Source organism: Oncorhynchus kisutch, linkage group LG23 (genome assembly GCF_002021735.2).
Source record: "Oncorhynchus kisutch isolate 150728-3 linkage group LG23, Okis_V2, whole genome shotgun sequence".
Classification (NCBI taxonomy): domain Eukaryota; kingdom Metazoa; phylum Chordata; class Actinopteri; order Salmoniformes; family Salmonidae; genus Oncorhynchus; species Oncorhynchus kisutch.
Window position 1 is genome coordinate 26,795,141 of NC_034196.2, and position 18,231 is coordinate 26,813,371.

The 18,231-nt window shown below is 44.6% G+C and overlaps 1 protein-coding gene and 1 pseudogene across 1 annotated transcript; one reads left to right on the forward strand and one right to left on the reverse strand.

The window, feature by feature from the left end:
- Window positions 1-3,128: 3,128 nt before the first annotated feature.
- Window positions 3,129-9,210, reverse strand: LOC116356529 (proteinase-activated receptor 3-like; annotated as a pseudogene).
- A 531-nt stretch (window positions 9,211-9,741) lies between these two features.
- Window positions 9,742-17,606, forward strand: LOC109868839 (keratin-associated protein 4-6-like). The gene is made up of 2 exons (XM_020458562.2): window positions 9,742-10,298; window positions 17,603-17,606. The coding sequence occupies exons 1-2, from the start codon at window positions 9,742-9,744 to the stop codon at window positions 17,604-17,606; spliced, it is 561 nt and encodes a 186-aa protein (XP_020314151.2).
- Window positions 17,607-18,231: the final 625 nt, after the last annotated feature.

Below are 18,231 nucleotides of genomic sequence, written 5' to 3' on the forward strand. Positions count from 1 at the left end.
GTTGAGGGGAGGGCAGGCCCACAACAATGGCCAAAGTGAAATGGAGACAGTAGATACAGCTGGTCTGTTGTAATATAAAAAAGAAAAAAATATAATAAAGACAGTAGATCTAGCTGAAATGTCATAATATAAAAGAGACAGTAGATCTAGCAGGTCTATAATAATATATTCAACCTTAGGCGTCGCTGTGTTCTTTGCAAAATTAAGTCCCCCATCACCTGCACCACATGCTTGGTGACCCTCTGCTTTACAGCAGAAAGAGACTGCTATGGCACCTGTCATCAGCAGCACAATATTGTGTAGAGCTTTGGCAAAGTGGGTGGGGTTATATCCTTCCTGTTTGGCCCTGTCCGGGGGTCTCATCGGATGGGGCCACAGTGTCTCCTGACCCCTCCTGTCTCAGCCTCCAGTATTTGTGTTGCAGTAGTTTGTGTCGGGGGGCTAGGGTCAGTTTGTTATATCTGGAGTACTTCTTCTGTCTTATCCGGTGTCCTGTGTGAATTTAAGTATGCTCTCTCTAATTCTCTCTTTCTCTCTCTCGGAGGACCTGAGCCCTAGGACCATGCAAGTCCACCTGGCCTTGCTGCTGTTCCAGTTTCAACTGTTCTGCCTGTGGCTTTGGAACCCTAAACTGTTCATATTTACTCTTGAGGTGCTGTCCTGTTGCATCCTCTACAACTACTGTGATTATTATTATTTGACCCTGCTGGTCATCCATGACCGTTTGAAAATCTCGGCCATGTTCTGTTATTATCTCCACCCGGCACAGCCAGAAGAGGACTGGCCACCCCTCATAGCCTGGTTCCTCTCTAGGTTTCTTCCTAGATTTTGGCCTTTCTATGGAGTTTTTCCTAGCCACCTTGCTTCTACACCTGTATTGCTTGCTGTTTTGGGTTTTAGGCTGGGTTTCTGTACAGCACTTTGAGATATTAGCTGATGTACGAAGGGCTTTATAAATACATTTGATTTGATAGAGGACTGAGGGTCTTCCAAATATTGAAAGTGTGTAAATAGTTATTTTATTTTGTAAATGTATACATTTTTTTTCTTCATATTTCTTTTCTCCATTTTTTTTTGGGGGGGGGGGGGGGGTGTTAGAATACCATTTTGGTATTTTGCATATAGTTATTTGTTTCAAAATGTATACCTTCACCAATTTGGCCACTTGGGTACATTTGGGCTACTTGTGTGGGACACCTGGGTGACTTCATGATAAATGTCATGTAGCACACTCATTTTGGAAGTTATCATTCTGAAACTTTGCACAAGTACTGTAGTCCTGATGCAAATACTATATGTTAACATAATCTTGCAATTTTGCTCTCACAGTTTCCACCCAATTGGCGACAGATTTTTATCTGAATATTCCAAAATCTGCACCAGAGATGTTGCCATCAAATTTACTTGTTGCAAATAAAAGAATGTGCACGATGACGTGGAGCACATAAACATTTATTTTGTGGTTAAATTCCCATGTACTGAATAAAAAATAGAAGTTAAATGGTTTTCCATCTTATTTTCAACTGTACTGATTGTTTTGTCACAAAAAATGTTGCATCAAATAGTAAATGTGACCACTCTGGTATTGGCATGTGTGCTCTTGTCACACCCTGATCTGTTTCACCTGTCCTCTTTATTTTCTCCACCTTGGCTGATTTCTTTTGATTTTCCCATGATGTCATGCAAAAAGGCACTGAGTTTGAAGGTAGGTCTTGAAACACCAGAGACCAGTGCTGTTGCCATGCCAATCAGTTGGTTTAGGTTTACAGAGTGTATTTACCTACAGTTGAAGTCGTAAGATTACATACACTTAGGTTGGAGTCATTAAAACTTGTTTTTCATCCACTCCACAAATTTCTTAAACTATAGTTTTGGCAAGTCGGTTAGGACGTCTACTTTGTGCACGACACAAGTAATTAAGACAGGGAATTCTTACCAGGATTAAATGTCAGGAAGTGTGAAACTTAGTTTATATGTATTTGGCTAAGGTGTATGTAAACTTCCGACTTCAACTCTACACAACCATGTCTCAAGGCTTAAAAATCCTTCTTTAACCTGTCTCCTCCCCTTCATCTACAGTGACTGAAGTGGATTTAACAATGAGGGATAATAGCTTTCACCTGGATTCACCTGTTCAGTCTGTCATGGAAAGAGCAGGTATTCCTAATGTTCTTGTACACTTAGTGTAACTACATGGTACATTTAAAACATTCTCTTTAAATAACATGTACTGAAAGAGCCAAGCATTGATCAACAAAGCTTGTTTTGTATGTAAATAATAATACACCTATACAAGTCCATACACACGCGCACACACACACACAATATAATTCCAGTCTACTCGGAATACAGTGTACAGTTATTGATACAGTAGTTGACATTACTATCTGTTCGTTGTCAGAAAGGTCCTGTTTCTGCCATCTGGTTTCCAGCTCAAACAGAAAAAAACAGCAAAGAGTCACATACAAATCCAAACAGATATCACATATGGAACTAGATCCTAAACCAGATGTTGTCCCATTTACACTGAGATCCATAACTGTCCTGATCCTGTTTGTGGCCTGTTTATATTCCAAATCTTCATTCAGAATAAGTGAATAGGATACTCAGAAATAGAGAGGATGCTCTGATAGTCAGTCACATACATTCACAGTTTAGCTACAGATTGAGATCTCTGACACAAATGTAGGCCTGTGATGCAGGTTCTAATCCAGATCATGTAAAATTCAGTTGGGGATGCTCAGGGACTTTTTCTGATGATTCTGATTGCACTTTTAATCCAGATTCTAATCCAGATTAAGATTCAGGTGGAGATGTTCAGTGTCTTCCCCTTGAGGGTCATGAAGTAGAGTTTAGATCCATCTGATTTAGACATGAGGAAGAGGAACAGGCAGGCATGCAGGCAGCACAGACACACTGCTACCTTGAAGTAGCCATAGAAGCTCTCCTCTCCGCCCTCCAACAGGCGTACGTAATGCAGGAAGTGGAGGGTCGCGGCGGGGCCGAAACATGCCACGAAGATCACAAACACCAGTGAGCTTGCCTTGACATACATTGTCCAGTTGTGGTGTGAGCGGTTGAGTTCTCGGACGATCCGTGTGTAACACACAGCCATGACCACCAGGGGGACTAATAGACCCAGGATTGTCAGGCCCATATTGTAGTAGAGCAGAGGAGCATGGGAGCTGTAGTCCCGGGGAGTACATCATGGCAGGTGGTGAGGCCGAGCTGGGGTAGGCGGTAGCTCTGACGGACCAGTAGTTTAGGTATGACGGCAGCCCCAAACATCCCCACACAGCCAAACTGGCCCAAACGGTGCACGCCCTCTTGGGAAGGCTCTTGTAGAGGAAGGGGTGCACCACAGCCAGGTAGCGCTTGATGCTAAGGCAGGCTAGCGTGTGGGCCGAGCAGTAGAGGTTGCCATAGAAACAGGCTGTGACAACGCGGCAGGCAGTCTCGCCGAACATCCAGTGGTTGCCGTGGAGATGGTAGTGGGCCTTGACGATGAGAGAGAGGAGGAGGAAGAGGTCGGAGATGGCCAGGCTGCAGTAGAGGATGGTTGACGACACTGTCCTGACTTTAGTGGCCCCGGCAGACAAGATGGCAACGTTGGCCGGGATCCCCACAACAACGGCCAGCACGTAAACGCAGGGTATGACCCATGTGCTCAGAGGGCCGGCAAGATACGCCGCTGTGCCATTGCTTAGCAACCGCAGCGCCGGAGGGGTAAGGGCAGAGGGGCTGAGGAGGGGAGAAGAATGGGGTGCTTGTTGTGTCTGTGTCTGTTGGGTGGCATTAGGGAGAGAGACAGACTTTAACTGGATAATTTCTCCTCTAAATGTTCTGGGATTTACCACTTCAGTAATGTTCCTCTTGGATTTCCTGGCTTTTTTTCCCGGGAGAGGACATGAAGGGAGGGAGACATTATGGTTTGGCACTATAACTCATACTGAAAGTACACTGAAGGCTATTCAAAACAGCTTTTGTCTTTTGTTTTTCTTGTGTGTTCAACATTCATTTGGTTAGCGATTTTCATTTACATAGGAATATACAGTGAGCTCCAAAATAATTGGGACAGTGAGATGTGTTGTTGTTTTAGCTCTGTGCTCTAGCACTTTAGGTTTGAAATGATAGTGCCGGCTGTCAGCTTTAATTTGAGGGTATTTTCATCCATATCAGGTGAACCGTTTAGAAATTACAGCACTTTTTGTACATAGTTCCCCCATTTTAGGGGACCAAAAGTATTTGGACAAGTTCACTTATCAAATCAAATAAATTATTATTTGTCACATGCGCCGAATACAACAGGTAGACCTGTGAAATGCTTATTACAAGCCCTTAACCAACAATGCAGTTCAAGAAATAAAGTTGAGAAAATATTTACAAAATAAAGTTGTAAAAAATATGAGAAGTAACACAATAAAATAACAATAACGAGGCTACATACAGGGGGTACTGGTACCGGCAATGTGTGGGGGTACAGGTTCGTCGAGGTAACTTGTACATAAAGTGACTATGAATAGATAAGAAACAGCGAGTAGCAGCAGCGTAAAAACAAAAGGGGGGGTCAATGTAAATAGTCAGAGTGGCCATTTGATTAATTGTTCAGCATTCTTATAGCTTGGGGGTAGAATCTGTTAAGGAGCCTTTTGGACCTAGACTTGGTGCTCCGGTACTGCTTGCCATGCTGTAGCAGAGATAACCTTCTATGACTTGGGTGACTGTATAAATATAGGTAAGTTATTACAAAAAACATATTGACATTTTAAAATATATTTTGTGTTAAATGTTATTATAGTCCCCTTTGGATGAAACTGGATAAATCTCACAGTTGGCAAAATAAATTATTATTAGAAACTAGAGGTCGACTGATTTAATTAGGGCCGATTTTTCAAGTTTTCATAACAATCGGACATTTTTGGACACCAATTTGGCGTTTTTTTTTTTACACCTTTATTTAACTAGGCAAGTCAGTTAAGAACACATTCTTATTTTCAATGACGGCTTAGGAACGGTGGGTTACCTGCCTTGTTCAGGGGCAGAATGACAGATTTTTACCTTGTCAGCTCGGGGATTCATTTTTGCAACCTTCCGGTTACTAGTCCAACGCTCTAACCACCTGCCTCACATTGCACTCCACGAGGAGCCTGTGTGGCAGGCTGACTGCCTGTTACGCGAGGGCAGCAAGAAGCCAAGGCAAGTTGCTAGCTAGCATTAAACTTATCTTATAAAAAACAATCAATCTTAATTTACTCACTAGTTAACTACACATGGTTGATGATATTACTAGTTTATCTAGCGTGTCCTGCGTTGCATATAATCGATGCGGTGCCTGTTAATTTCTCATCGAATCACAGCCTACTTCACCAAACGGGTGATAGTGCAACGACAGTGCTAAATCAAACCTAACCATAAACATCCATCCCTTTAAAATCAATACACAAGTATATATTTTTAAACCTGCATATTTAGTTAATATTGCCTGCCAACATGATTTTCTTATAATTAGGGAAATTGTGTCACTTCTCTTGCGTTCCGTGCAGTCAGGGTATATGCAGGAGTTTGGGCCACCTGGCTCGTTGCGAACTGTGTGAAGTCCATTTATTCCTAACAAAGACCATAATTAATTTGCTAGAATTGTACATAATTATGACATAACATTGAAGGTTGTACAATGTAACAACAATATTTAGACTTAGGGAAGCCACCCATTAGATAAAATAAGGAAAGGTTCCATATTTCACTGAAAGAATAAACATTTTGTTTTCGAAATGATAGTTTCCGGATTCGACCATATTAATAACCAAAGGCTCGTATTTCTGTGTGTTATTACGTTATAATTAAGTCTATGATTTGATATTTGATAGAGCAGTCTGACTGAGCGATGGTAGGGAGCAGCAGGCTCGTAAGCATTCATTCAAACAGCACTTTCGTGCGTTTGCCAGCAGCTCTTCACTGTGCTTCAAGCATTGAGCTGTTTATGACTTCAAGCCTATCAACTCCCGAGATTAGGCTGGTGTAACCGATGTGAAATGTCTAGCTAGTTAGCAGGGTGCACGCAAATAGCGTTTCAATCGGTGATGTCACTCGCTCTGAGACTTGGAGTAGTTGTTCCCCTTGCTCTGCAAGGGCCGCGGCTTTTGTTGAGCGATGGATAACGATGCTTAGAGGGTGGCTGTTGTCGATGTGTTCCTGGTTCGAGCCCAGGTAGGGACAAGGAGAGGGATGGAAGCTATACTATTACACTGGAAATACTAAAGTGCCTATAAGAACATCCAATAGTCAAAGGTTAATGAAATACAAATGGTATAGAGAGATAGTCCTATAATAACTACAACCTAAAACTTCTTACCTGGGAATATTGAAGACTCATGTTAAAAGGAACCACCAGCTTTCATATGTTCTCATGTTCTGAGCAAGGAACTTAAACGTTATCTTTTTTACATGGCACATATTGCACTTTTACTATCTTCTCCAACACTGTGTTTTTGCATTATTTAAACCAAATTGAATTGAATGTTTCATTATTTACTTGAGGCTAAATTGATTTTATTGATGTATTATATTAAGTTAAAATAAGTGTTCATTCAGTATTATTGTAATTGTCATTATTACAAATAAAATACAAAAATCAGGCGATTAATCGGTATCGGCTTTTTTGGGTTCAATAATCGCTATCGGTATCGGCGTGGAAAAATCATAACCTCTATTAGAAACCATTACTAAATGCTATTTTTGTATAATTTCAGTTTAGAAACATTTCAATAATTATTACTTATTGATAAACGGTCATCAATAATAAGGAGTTGTCTTTACCTTTGGATTGAAAGGTCACATCCAGCAAAAGAGATGAAACAAGTAAAAAATAAAAAAAAGTTTCCCCATTGCCACAGTTTATCTGAATAGTCCTATGAATTAATAAACTCTAGCTATTAAAAATATAGGCAGATCTCTATAGATGTCCAGCGAGGTCACATCTCTGTCAAAAAGTCTGTCTGTTCTTGTTCTGTCAAGTTTTCTTCAGTGAGTTAAACCAGAGAGGAAGGCAGAGCAATAGGCAGTAATAGAAAACACACTTCCGGTTTAAAACTTCAAAACAAAAGAGGTATTTTGAAGACATTGCATCTCTAACACACATTCCTTGCAGTAGAACGCTTCAAAGAGATATATTCTTAAAGCTTTTCTATTGGTACTCTTATTTTGAAGGAACGTTTTCAAGTTGGTGTTGCCAGCATAATTTTGTGCTGCTGAAGAACTACTTTCTCAAAATGTATGTTTACATTTGAGTCATTTAGCAGAGTGACTTAGTTAGTGCATTCATCTTAAGATATTGTAGCTATGTGGGACAGCCACATTATCACAGTCATAGTAAGTACATTTTTTCTCAATAAAGTAGCTATCAGCAAAGTCAGAGCTAGTAGGGGGGGGGGGGGTAGTGATCTGCAGACAATTGTAGCATCATACCCAAGAAGACTCAAGGCTGTAATTGCTGCCAAAGGGGCTTCAACAAAGTACTGAGTAAAGGGTCTGAATACTTACGTAAATGTGATATTTCAGTTTTTATTTTTAACACATTTTCAGAAATGTCTAAACCTGTTTTTGATTTGTCATTTTGAGATATTGTGGACTATGGCACTGTGGCACTATGGCATTATGGCACTGTGGCATTATGGCACTGTGGCATTATGGCACTGTGGCACTATGGCACTGTGGCATTATGGCACTATGGCACTGTGGCACTATGGCACTGTGGCATTATGGCACTGTGGCACTGTGGCACTGTGGCATTATGGCACTGTGGCACTATGGCACTGTGGCACTATGGCACTGAATTGAACCGCCACTCTTTTTGAATAGAGATCAGATTTTTTTTATGGGTTAAGAGAACTACTCTATTGGTTTACTGATCAAGTCACTTGGGTTATTTAGTCAAATAGAGGGTACAACTCATATACAGTGAGGTGTCCTCTCTAGTGGATATCAGTTCTGGGTCCGTATCTCTGAGGCTATTCAAGACACTGTATTAAGTCCTGTTGTCCCTTTGAGAGGACAGTATGGGCTTTTCAATGATATCACTTGTGGAAGTGTGACCTTATCTTCCTGGTTCTTAAAATAATTGCAGCAGTCAAAATGAGCACATTAGTAAAAAATAAAGAAATCCCCTTCAATGAGTCGGTGTGTCAACTTTTGACTGGTACTGTGTCTTCTGAGGAAACTGGCACAAATAATTATGTTTTTACCGATCGCACAAATACAATTATATAATGAGTCAGCTGTTCAACAGATTAATCATATTTCTAAATAAAAACGCTGTCTTTACATCTATGTATTGTGTGAGTGGGCGATGGTGCAGACGCACTCTCTCAAAAAAACACTAGTCACATCTTTCCTGTAGCTCAAAGACGGGTTTACAAGAAATATCCCCACTTACGTCTTTGTCTGAAAACAAACAACATCCGCTCAAAAAGACACACTATGCCTGCTGTGTCCCTCATTTACTGGTAAATAATACATTTACCCCCCAAGCTTCCCCCTCATGTTCAAACAAAACTGATAACCTCAACTCCCATTTGTTTTATCAATTATATCTCAAACATTGTATTTATTTTTATCATCTCACTGTGAGTTCCCGTCAGGCCCCAGCAGCTACCAGGTGTGACCCTGTGGCCTATCTGGTTCTTCCTGTGTCTCTGACGCACACATGCTGGGACACAACAGAGAGTCTCATCTGAACATCTATGTGGACCCCTCTCACTAAAAACATTGTATTTGGTTCAAAACATTCTCTAAGGCCTAAACCTCAACTGGAGTTGTGTATAAAGGGTGTGACCAGTGAGCAAGTTGAGGAAGCTAGTTGAGGATCTCCTAAGTATAATATTGGATGGTCAATAATCATGGTCAAGTCCTATTCACAAAGTTAGGGGAGAAGGAGAAACAATTTGGAGAAATTCTAGGTGTACCACCTTTAACTGCAAATAGAGTTCTACAATCAATGACATGCATGTCAGTCTTTCCTGGTTGAGGGTCAACGAGAGATGAACTGCTTCTCTTGTAGTTTTTTTTGAGAAGTATTACTGTAATGAACATTACAGATTCTCTGCATAAGCAAATAACATTCAGCTCAGACACACAAGACATGCAATCAGTAACTGTGAAGATAAACCTATGTCCAAAACTAATTCACGGCAAAACAGTACTATATAGAGCCATGATCACAAATTACTCAAGCGAACCGTGAAATTACCTTTAAAAAAATGACTAAAATATATCTCAGGGAATGGCTGGGACTGTGAGGGGACACACACACACACACAAATGTTGTTGTATTGTTTGTATTATTTGTTAGCTGTATTGTTTGTATATCATTGTATGTTAACTTTGTTTGACTGTCCTTGTCTATCAGTGTTTGTTAATTGTCATGTTTTTGTGTGGACTCCAGGAAGAGTAGCTGCTAACGGAGATCCAATTAAATAAACCAGAGAACCCTCACAGAGAGCCACCCAACCAGAGCGACTTGACTCACACCGTCTGTCCGTAGATGAGCACCTGTCACGTCTGTGACGTCATGTTGTCGCTAACACCATTACTGGTGAGTCATCCAGAGATTAGGTACACTGTTAGACCATACGCTCTGAGGGTACACTCACTGAGCAACAAACACAAACAGTCTGAGGATGGCAATGCGGTGCAGTTACTTCCTCTTTTACATAGACTCTAGTATGTCTTTTCTATTTCTTTGCCATGTTCAGTCAGTGTGCCCCCAGCCACGTCCAGTCTGTGTGCCCCCAGCCACGTCCAGTCTGTGTGCCCCCAGCCACGTCCAGTCTGTGTGCCCCCAGCCACGTCCAGTCTGTATGCCCCCAGCCACGTCCAGTCTGTGTGCCCCCAGCCACGTCCAGTCTGTGTGCCCCCAGCCACGTCCAGTCTGTGTGCCCCCAGCCACGTCCAGTCTGTGTGCCCCCAGCCACGTCCAGTCTGTGTGCCCCCAGCCACGTCCAGTCTGTGTGCCCCCAGCCACGTCCAGTCTGTGTGCCCCCAGCCACGTCCAGTCTGTGTGCCCCCAGCCACGTCCAGTCTGTGTGCCCCCAGCCACGTCCAGTCTGTGTGCCCCCAGCCACGTCCAGTCTGTGTGCCCCCAGCCACGTCCAGTCTGTGTGCCCCCAGCCACGTCCAGTCTGTGTGCCCCCAGCCACGTCCAGTCTGTGTGCCCCCAGCCACGTCCAGTCTGTGTGCCCCCAGCCACGTCCAGTCTGTGTGCCCCCAGCCACGTCCAGTCTGTGTGCCCCCAGCCACGTCCAGTCAGTGTGCCCCCAGCCACGTCCAGTCAGTGTGCCCCCAGCCACGTCCAGTCTGTGTGCCCCCAGCCACGTCCAGTCAGTGTGCCCCCAGCCACGTCCAGTCTGTGTGCCCCCAGCCACGTCCAGTCAGTGTGCCCCCAGCCACGTCCAGTCAGTGTGCCCCCAGCCACGTCCAGTCAGTGTGCCCCCAGCCACGTCCAGTCAGTGTGCCCCCAGCCACGTCCAGTCAGTGTGCCCCCAGCCACGTCCAGTCAGTGTGCCCCCAGCCACGTCCAGTCAGTGTGCCCCCAGCCACGTCCAGTCAGTGTGCCCCCAGCCACGTCCAGTCTGTGTGCCCCCAGCCACGTCCAGTCTGTGTGCCCCCAGCCACGTCCAGTCAGTGTGCCCCCAGCCACGTCCAGTCAGTGTGCCCCCAGCCACGTCCAGTCAGTGTGCCCCCAGCCACGTCCAGTCAGTGTGCCCCCAGCCACGTCCAGTCAGTGTGCCCCCAGCCACGTCCAGTCTGTGTGCCCCCAGCCACGTCCAGTCTGTGTGCCCCCAGCCACGTCCAGTCTGTGTGCCCCCAGCCACGTCCAGTCTGTGTGCCCCCAGCCACGTCCAGTCAGTGTGCCCCCAGCCACGTCCAGTCAGTGTGCCCCCAGCCACGTCCAGTCAGTGTGCCCCCAGCCACGTCCAGTCAGTGTGCCCCCAGCCACGTCCAGTCAGTGTGCCCCCAGCCACGTCCAGTCTGTGTGCCCCCAGCCACGTCCAGTCTGTGTGCCCCCAGCCACGTCCAGTCAGTGTGCCCCCAGCCACGTCCAGTCAGTGTGCCCCCAGCCACGTCCAGTCTGTGTGCCCCCAGCCACGTCCAGTCAGTGTGCCCCCAGCCACGTCCAGTCAGTGTGCCCCCAGCCACGTCCAGTCAGTGTGCCCCCAGCCACGTCCAGTCAGTGTGCCCCCAGCCACGTCCAGTCAGTGTGCCCCCAGCCACGTCCAGTCAGTGTGCCCCCAGCCACGTCCAGTTAGTGTGCCCCCAGCCACGTCCAGTCAGTGTGCCCCCAGCCACGTCCAGTCAGTGTGCCCCCAGCCACGTCCAGTCAGTGTGCCCCCAGCCACGTCCAGTCAGTGTGCCCCCAGCCACGTCCAGTCAGTGTGCCCCCAGCCACGTCCAGTCAGTGTGCCCCCAGCCACGTCCAGTCAGTGTGCCCCCAGCCACGTCCAGTCAGTGTGCCCCCAGCCACGTCCAGTCAGTGTGCCCCCAGCCACGTCCAGTCAGTGTGCCCCCAGCCACGTCCAGTCAGTGTGCCCCCAGCCACGTCCAGTCAGTGTGCCCCCAGCCACGTCCAGTCAGTGTGCCCCCAGCCACGTCCAGTCAGTGTGCCCCCAGCCACGTCCAGTCAGTGTGCCCCCAGCCACGTCCAGTCAGTGTGCCCCCAGCCACGTCCAGTCTGTGTGCCCCCAGCCACGTCCAGTCTGTGTGCCCCCAGCCACGTCCAGTCTGTGTGCCCCCAGCCACGTCCAGTCTGTGTGCCCCCAGCCACGTCCAGTCAGTGTGCCCCCAGCCACGTCCAGTCAGTGTGCCCCCAGCCACGTCCAGTCAGTGTGCCCCCAGCCACGTCCAGTCTGTGTGCCCCCAGCCACGTCCAGTCAGTGTGCCCCCTCTGTAAACCACCGCTGACAGAGATTTTTTTTCTAAATAATTATGATAAAACGTGACACTTTTACAACAGGACAATCTGAGGGGGCAGGTGCCTTTTTGCCCCTATGAGCATGAAGTCACTGTCACGAAAATAACAGTCTGTTACAGCTGTTTATACTTACAATATGTGTTGTATCAAAATGTACAAGCATTGCATAAACAACAACAGTTTGAGGGAATTGGTCCGTTCACTAACCAAATATTTTATATCCATAATTTGTATGATTATTTATTTGACTTGCGCTCCCTCCAGTTCCACCGGAAGTTGTCCCGCTAGCGGGATGCCTAGCCCTAAGTGAACACTTACTTGAACTTTTTTTTCTTAAATTCTTATAGCATTGTTGGTTAAGGGCTTGTAAGTAAGCATTTCACTGTAAGGTTGTATTCGGTGCATGGGAATAAAATAAAATTTGATTTGATGATTTGATGTGACAGCAGTCTACTGTCCTTTCTCATACAGACCCATGGGCTGTAGCACTGTTTGTGTGTGAGTAGGCGTTTATATTAGATCAGTGCGGTTTTGGGGTTGAGGTTCAGGCTGTGGTTGTTTCCGCTGGTGGTTGTGGGGCTGTAGCCTACAGGATGAACTTTGCACCGCTGAACTTTTGGCACAAAAGCCAAATATACTTAATTCAAGATGTAAATGATTAAGCTGTTCATTTAATTTTTAAAACTTCATTTCAATTATAGTAACAGACTCTCACCTTGGTTGATGAATGGACATGGGGGGCTACAGTGTAATTGACATGGGGGGCTACAGTGTAATTGACATGGGGGGGGCTACAGTCAGGGTTCCAAAAGATAATAAGTAATGTTCCTCACTTAATTTGACAATTTGGATGTTTTCCCAGTACTGCCCCATTCCTGGTAGTCTGGCTGGTCATCCTGTGCCTGTTATATAAACTTGTTTATATCTGGGCTGCATCTTAATCCAGCAAAGTTCTCTCCTAGAATCATCCCTAGCCAACTAAAGTAGGCCAGGGAGCTAAGCATGCTGGATATGTGGCAGCATTATTTATATCACTTACAGCTGTCCAAGTGTCTCACATCTGTAGAGGGTAGTGAGCAAGAACAGAACAGAAGGTAGGGAACGCAGCCCTGATCCGATGCCATAGTTGAGCACTGGGGTCTATTATTATAGTCAGTATCCTGCCTCCTCCCTTAGCAGGAATGAGCTGATGTTAGTTTTGGATCAGCTAGTGGTCTTCTGAGCAACGTGACCCAACATAGGGTGCTGTTTTGAAGTCCAGCTGCATCTACAGTGGAGAGGACAGAATATGATGTGATATATAACACACACATGCAAGGACAACATGCACACTAAAAGACGCCTCCCCCCCCCCCCCCACACACACACACTAAACCACAAACATACACATTAAAAACACACACACTAAAACACAAACATACACATTAAAAACACACACACACACACACACACACTAGCGTATGGAAGAGTATGGGAACTGAATACATAACATTACATAATAAATGATCAAAGCATATTGGGGACAGTTTCATCAGATTGAAAATCCTAATGTTTCCCTAATGAGTGAAGTATGAGGGAGTTAAGAGAGCGAGAGACAGAGAGTTTGTTGTTTGAACCCAGGGAGTCTGGTTCTGTGTTTTCTCACTGAGTCATGCTTCCCCTCCCACCCACACACACTCCTACTAATTCCGCACGCACACACACACATACACACAACAACACTCCCACCACACACAAACACACGTACACCCACACACACACTCCTACTCAATTGTCCCCACACAGCAATAACATTTCCCTCTGTCTTCAGAGGGCCTCTGAGTCCCCCATACAGCCAAGCCCAGCTCAGCATAATCTAATAGATGACAGTGATGAATGCTCTGACCATTTACTTGTAAAATCAAAGTACAGGTGCAGTATTATTTGTGTTTTTTAAGAGTTTGTACAGTTTTAATATTTCAATATTTTCACTGTAAATTATGAAATTGTACAATGTAGTAATGCTTTCCTGAACACATTGCTTCTCACTCAAACTAAATTCTACATAGCAATATTTGTGACTGTCTGACTTTGTTCATTTATTATTTTTATTTCACCTTTATTTAACCAGGTAGGCTAGTTGAGAACAAGTTATCATTTGCAACTGCGACCTGGCCAAGATAAAGCAAAGCAGAGTGACACAGACAACAACACAGAGTTACACATTGAGTAAACGATAATCAAGCCAATAACACAATAAACAAATCAACGATGGCGGCGGATAGTTTTAGAGAGAGTCCAGATTGTCTAGCCCAGCTGATTTGTATGGGTCCAGGTTTTGCAGCTCTTTCAGAAGATCTGCTATCTGGATTTGGGTGAAGGAGAAGCTGGAGAGGCTTGGGCAAGTAGCTGCGAGGGGGGGGGGGGGGGAGCTGTTGGCCGGGGTTGGAGTAGCCAGGAGGAAGGCATGGCCAGCCGTTGAGAAATGCTTATTGAAATGTTAGATTATCATGGATTTATCAGTGGTGACCGTGTTACCTAGCCTCAATGCAGTGGGCAGCTGGGAGGAGGTGCTCTTGTTCTCCATGGACTTTACAGTGTCCCAAAACATTTTGGAGTTAGAGCTACAGGATGTGAATTTCTGTTTGAAAAAGCTAGCCTTTGCTTTCCTGACTGACTGCGTGTATTGGTTCCTGACTTCCCTGAACAGTTGCATATCGTGGGGACTATTCGATGCTATTGCAGTCCGCCACAGGATGTTTTTGTGCTGGTCAAGGGCAGTCAGGTCTGGAGTGAACCAAGGGTCTGGAGTGAACCAAGAACCAATCTGTTCTTAGTTCTGCATTTTTTGAATGGGGCATGCTTATCTAAGATGGTGAGGAAATGACTTTTAAAGAATGACCAGGCATCCTCGACTGATGGGATGAGGTCAATATCCTTCCAGGATACCCGGGCCAGGTCGATTAGAAAGGCCTGCTCGCAGAACTGTTTTAGGAAGCGTTTGACAGTGAGGACGGGTGTTTGTTTGACCGCGGACCCATAGCAGATACAGGCAATGAGGCAGTGATCGCTGAGATCCTGATTGAAAACAGTTGAGGTGTATTTGGAGGGCAAGTTGGTCAAGATAATGTCAATGAGGGTGACCATGTTAATGGATTTAGGGTTGCACCTGGTGGGTTCTTTGATGATTTGATGATTTTTTTCCTTGATGAACTGGCCTTCCCTCCTCATTCACTGGCTCTGGCACTGGCTAAATAATGTCATGTGATCTCCGGGAAAGAGAGGGGGCCATAGCCAGAGAGGGCCAGAGCTCTGTTAACTCAATCACAGGATTCAAAGACACCTTCCTATATACACATGCACGCAGACACACAAGCACACACACCCAGACAGCCGGCTGGATACAATAGCATCATATTTAACGTGCCTCTCTAGACAGGAAAGACATGAACAGATAACACATGGTGGATTTGCAGCTCTCTGGACTCTGGTGCTGCTTTAGGTCAACATTAGATTATCCAGTCTCTTCCATAAACATGTCTTTCTTACGTGTTGTCTTTGTAACTGTCTCCTATGAACCTTTCCCGGCAGTTCGTGGCCGTTACCATTAAAATGTCTGATTTTGGGAATCGTTAAACTGGAAGGCAGATCCCACCTAACCCAATTACAAGCCATCTGTATGAGTTACTTGACACTGTGAACCTGATTCCAGGTGGTGAATAGGTGTGTCAAAGTTCACAGTTATATTCTGATACCGCTACATTCAATGTCATGTCATTAGATGGAGGTTGATGAACAGCAGGCACAATCAGTCTAGCTTGATTCTTTGTCAAGAACTGGCTTCCCTGCTTTTTAAAGTCAGCTACAGACAATATGTTCTCACTGAGCACACACTGGTTGAATGAGCGTTTTGAAATTACATTGAACCAACATGGGATAGACATTGAATTGACATCTGTGCCCAGTGGGTTATAGAATGAGGTTGACAGAGATGGTTCAGTGTTTCTGTGAATTCCTCTCCACACTGTAAGCTATTAGTTTTTTTCAATTGCTTACAAGCATCAGTCAATACTGAAGCCATTTTTTCAAAACTCTTCACACAGTTTGCATTACCAACATGCATCTTGGCCAAACAGTTATTCTCACCTCCAAAACTCACTCAAACCACCAAAACACTTGATGCATGCTTCAAAATAAGCTTGTTCGACCATAACACAGGCAACAATTCTCACTCAGAAAGCATACGTTGTCACTCATAACACACTGACCTAAAACACACTAACAACAGGAAGCATTACATAAATGCTGAACTTCTCTTTAATGTTCGAAAGATTTTTCACAAAAATCAGTATAGAATAAGAATAACACCTCACTTTATTGACTGTACTAAAGTATATGGAACAAGAGTTAATAAAAAATGCAGCAATTTGCTTCAGTAGCCTTTATTTATTATATATCTTTGCATATAGTAATTTACTTGTGAAAAATAAAAAGTTGAAACCAAAAGCAAATTCCTGAAATTCCAGGGATGCAATAATAATTTCAAAAAAACCATCAACAACATTAAAGTATAATCACTTATACTGTACAGTACTGTGAGGGTTCTAGTTCTCCCTCTCTCCTGTATTTGGCCACAAGTTCTCATAAACATCATATCTTATGTCTTCTCTGGTGATGCATCTTGGAAAGTATCTTCTGGAATGTCTAATCTAACCCTGGCAGTCTTCAGGAGAAGTGTCTCCACACCCTGGCAGTCTTCAGTAGGAGTGTCTCCACACCCTGGCAGTCTTCAGTAGAAGTGTATCCACACCCTGGCAGTCTTCAGGAGAAGTGTCTCCACACCCTGGCAGTCTTCAGTAGAAGTGTCTCCACACCCTGGCAGTCTTCAGGAGAAGTGTCTCCACACCGCGCATTCATGGCATCCAGTAAGGACATCTGGTCATGTGGATGGTGGTCATAAACCTTCCACCACGCAGTGAAAAACTCCTCTATGGGGTTTAGGAAGGGGATGTATGGAGGCAGGAATAGTACTGTGTCATGACATTGCCCTCTTTGGGTTACAGCAAGCCCCATCCCCCTCTCCCTGTCTCCTACACCCAGGCTGCTGTGGTCAGAGAGAGGTCGTAAATTCCTGGAGGAGGTTATCTCCTCATGGCCACAGTATAGAGACAGAGTGAATTTTCATAGAGAACAAAGGAATTTCTTCCACCTCACAGAACCTGAGGTCCGAAAAACATTTAAGTTCAGGAGAAGAAATAAAAGATTGGTGAAGAATCCGTTTGGTACAATTTTGTGAAACTCTTGGGAAACAATACGGCCACTTTACCATAACGCTGTTTATATAGTAGCCTCAGATATGAGGCTTACATCTAATTGTTGTATAAGATGAATGAGTGAGGATGATACTGTTTGTGAAATTGTATAATGTGATTTTGGACTGTTTAATGAAGGAAACTCCAATTCCCTTTTGGAGTTTAACTAAATCAGAGGACCGCCCATGAGCACAGTTATGGTCGGGCATCCTGGGACAGGCCCTTTTCTGCAATTCCAAATAAAAACCCCACCTTGAGAATTTCTCAGCCGACCATGTTGCTCTCAACTATAATTATCAACTCTGTAGTGACTTCTCAGCTGACCCCCACTCCCCCACTCGTGCAGATAACCAACAATTTATGGCGTTTGGAATGAGACTAATGTGAGGTAAAGAAGAATTCATTAATCAGAAGACTATTGATCAGATATGAAAATATCTGAAAAGTTATATTAGGACAATTATAACTTTGTAATCTGAATATTTTCCTTGGTGCCCCGACTTCCTAGTTAATTACAGTTACATGATTAAGTTTAATCGCGTAACAATAACTACAGAGAGTCATTTGATAAAAATGTATCTTCAGTTTAATGATGCCAAAGACACAACAACTGACATCCTGGGATGTGCACACAAACCAGTCTGACAGCAACAGAGTGGTGGAATGCCACATTATCCCACACAACAACGAAGGTAAGGGAGTTTCTTGCCCCTCTCTCCTCTGCTGGCACAAGTCAATTATGCAGGTCATCCAGAAAATAAATGAGCCACTCTGGATTGTAGGGGCCAATGAGTGGTTTGTGTAACAGCGGGCCAATGAGTGGTTTGTGTAACAGCAAACCATTATTGGACAGAGCTGCACACTTTGATGTTCACTCCTCTCTGGCCTGGGACATCCACAGTTGCTCTCTGTCCAATCACATTTCTTCCTCTGCAGCTTGTTTTTGCCAAGTTGAATCCATCTTCATCCACAAAG

Bases quoted from the DNA above. Each gene is read 5' to 3' on its own strand.
- LOC109868839 (XM_020458562.2), top strand. From the start codon at position 9,742: ATGTTCAGTCAGTGTGCCCCCAGCCACGTCCAGTCTGTGTGCCCCCAG.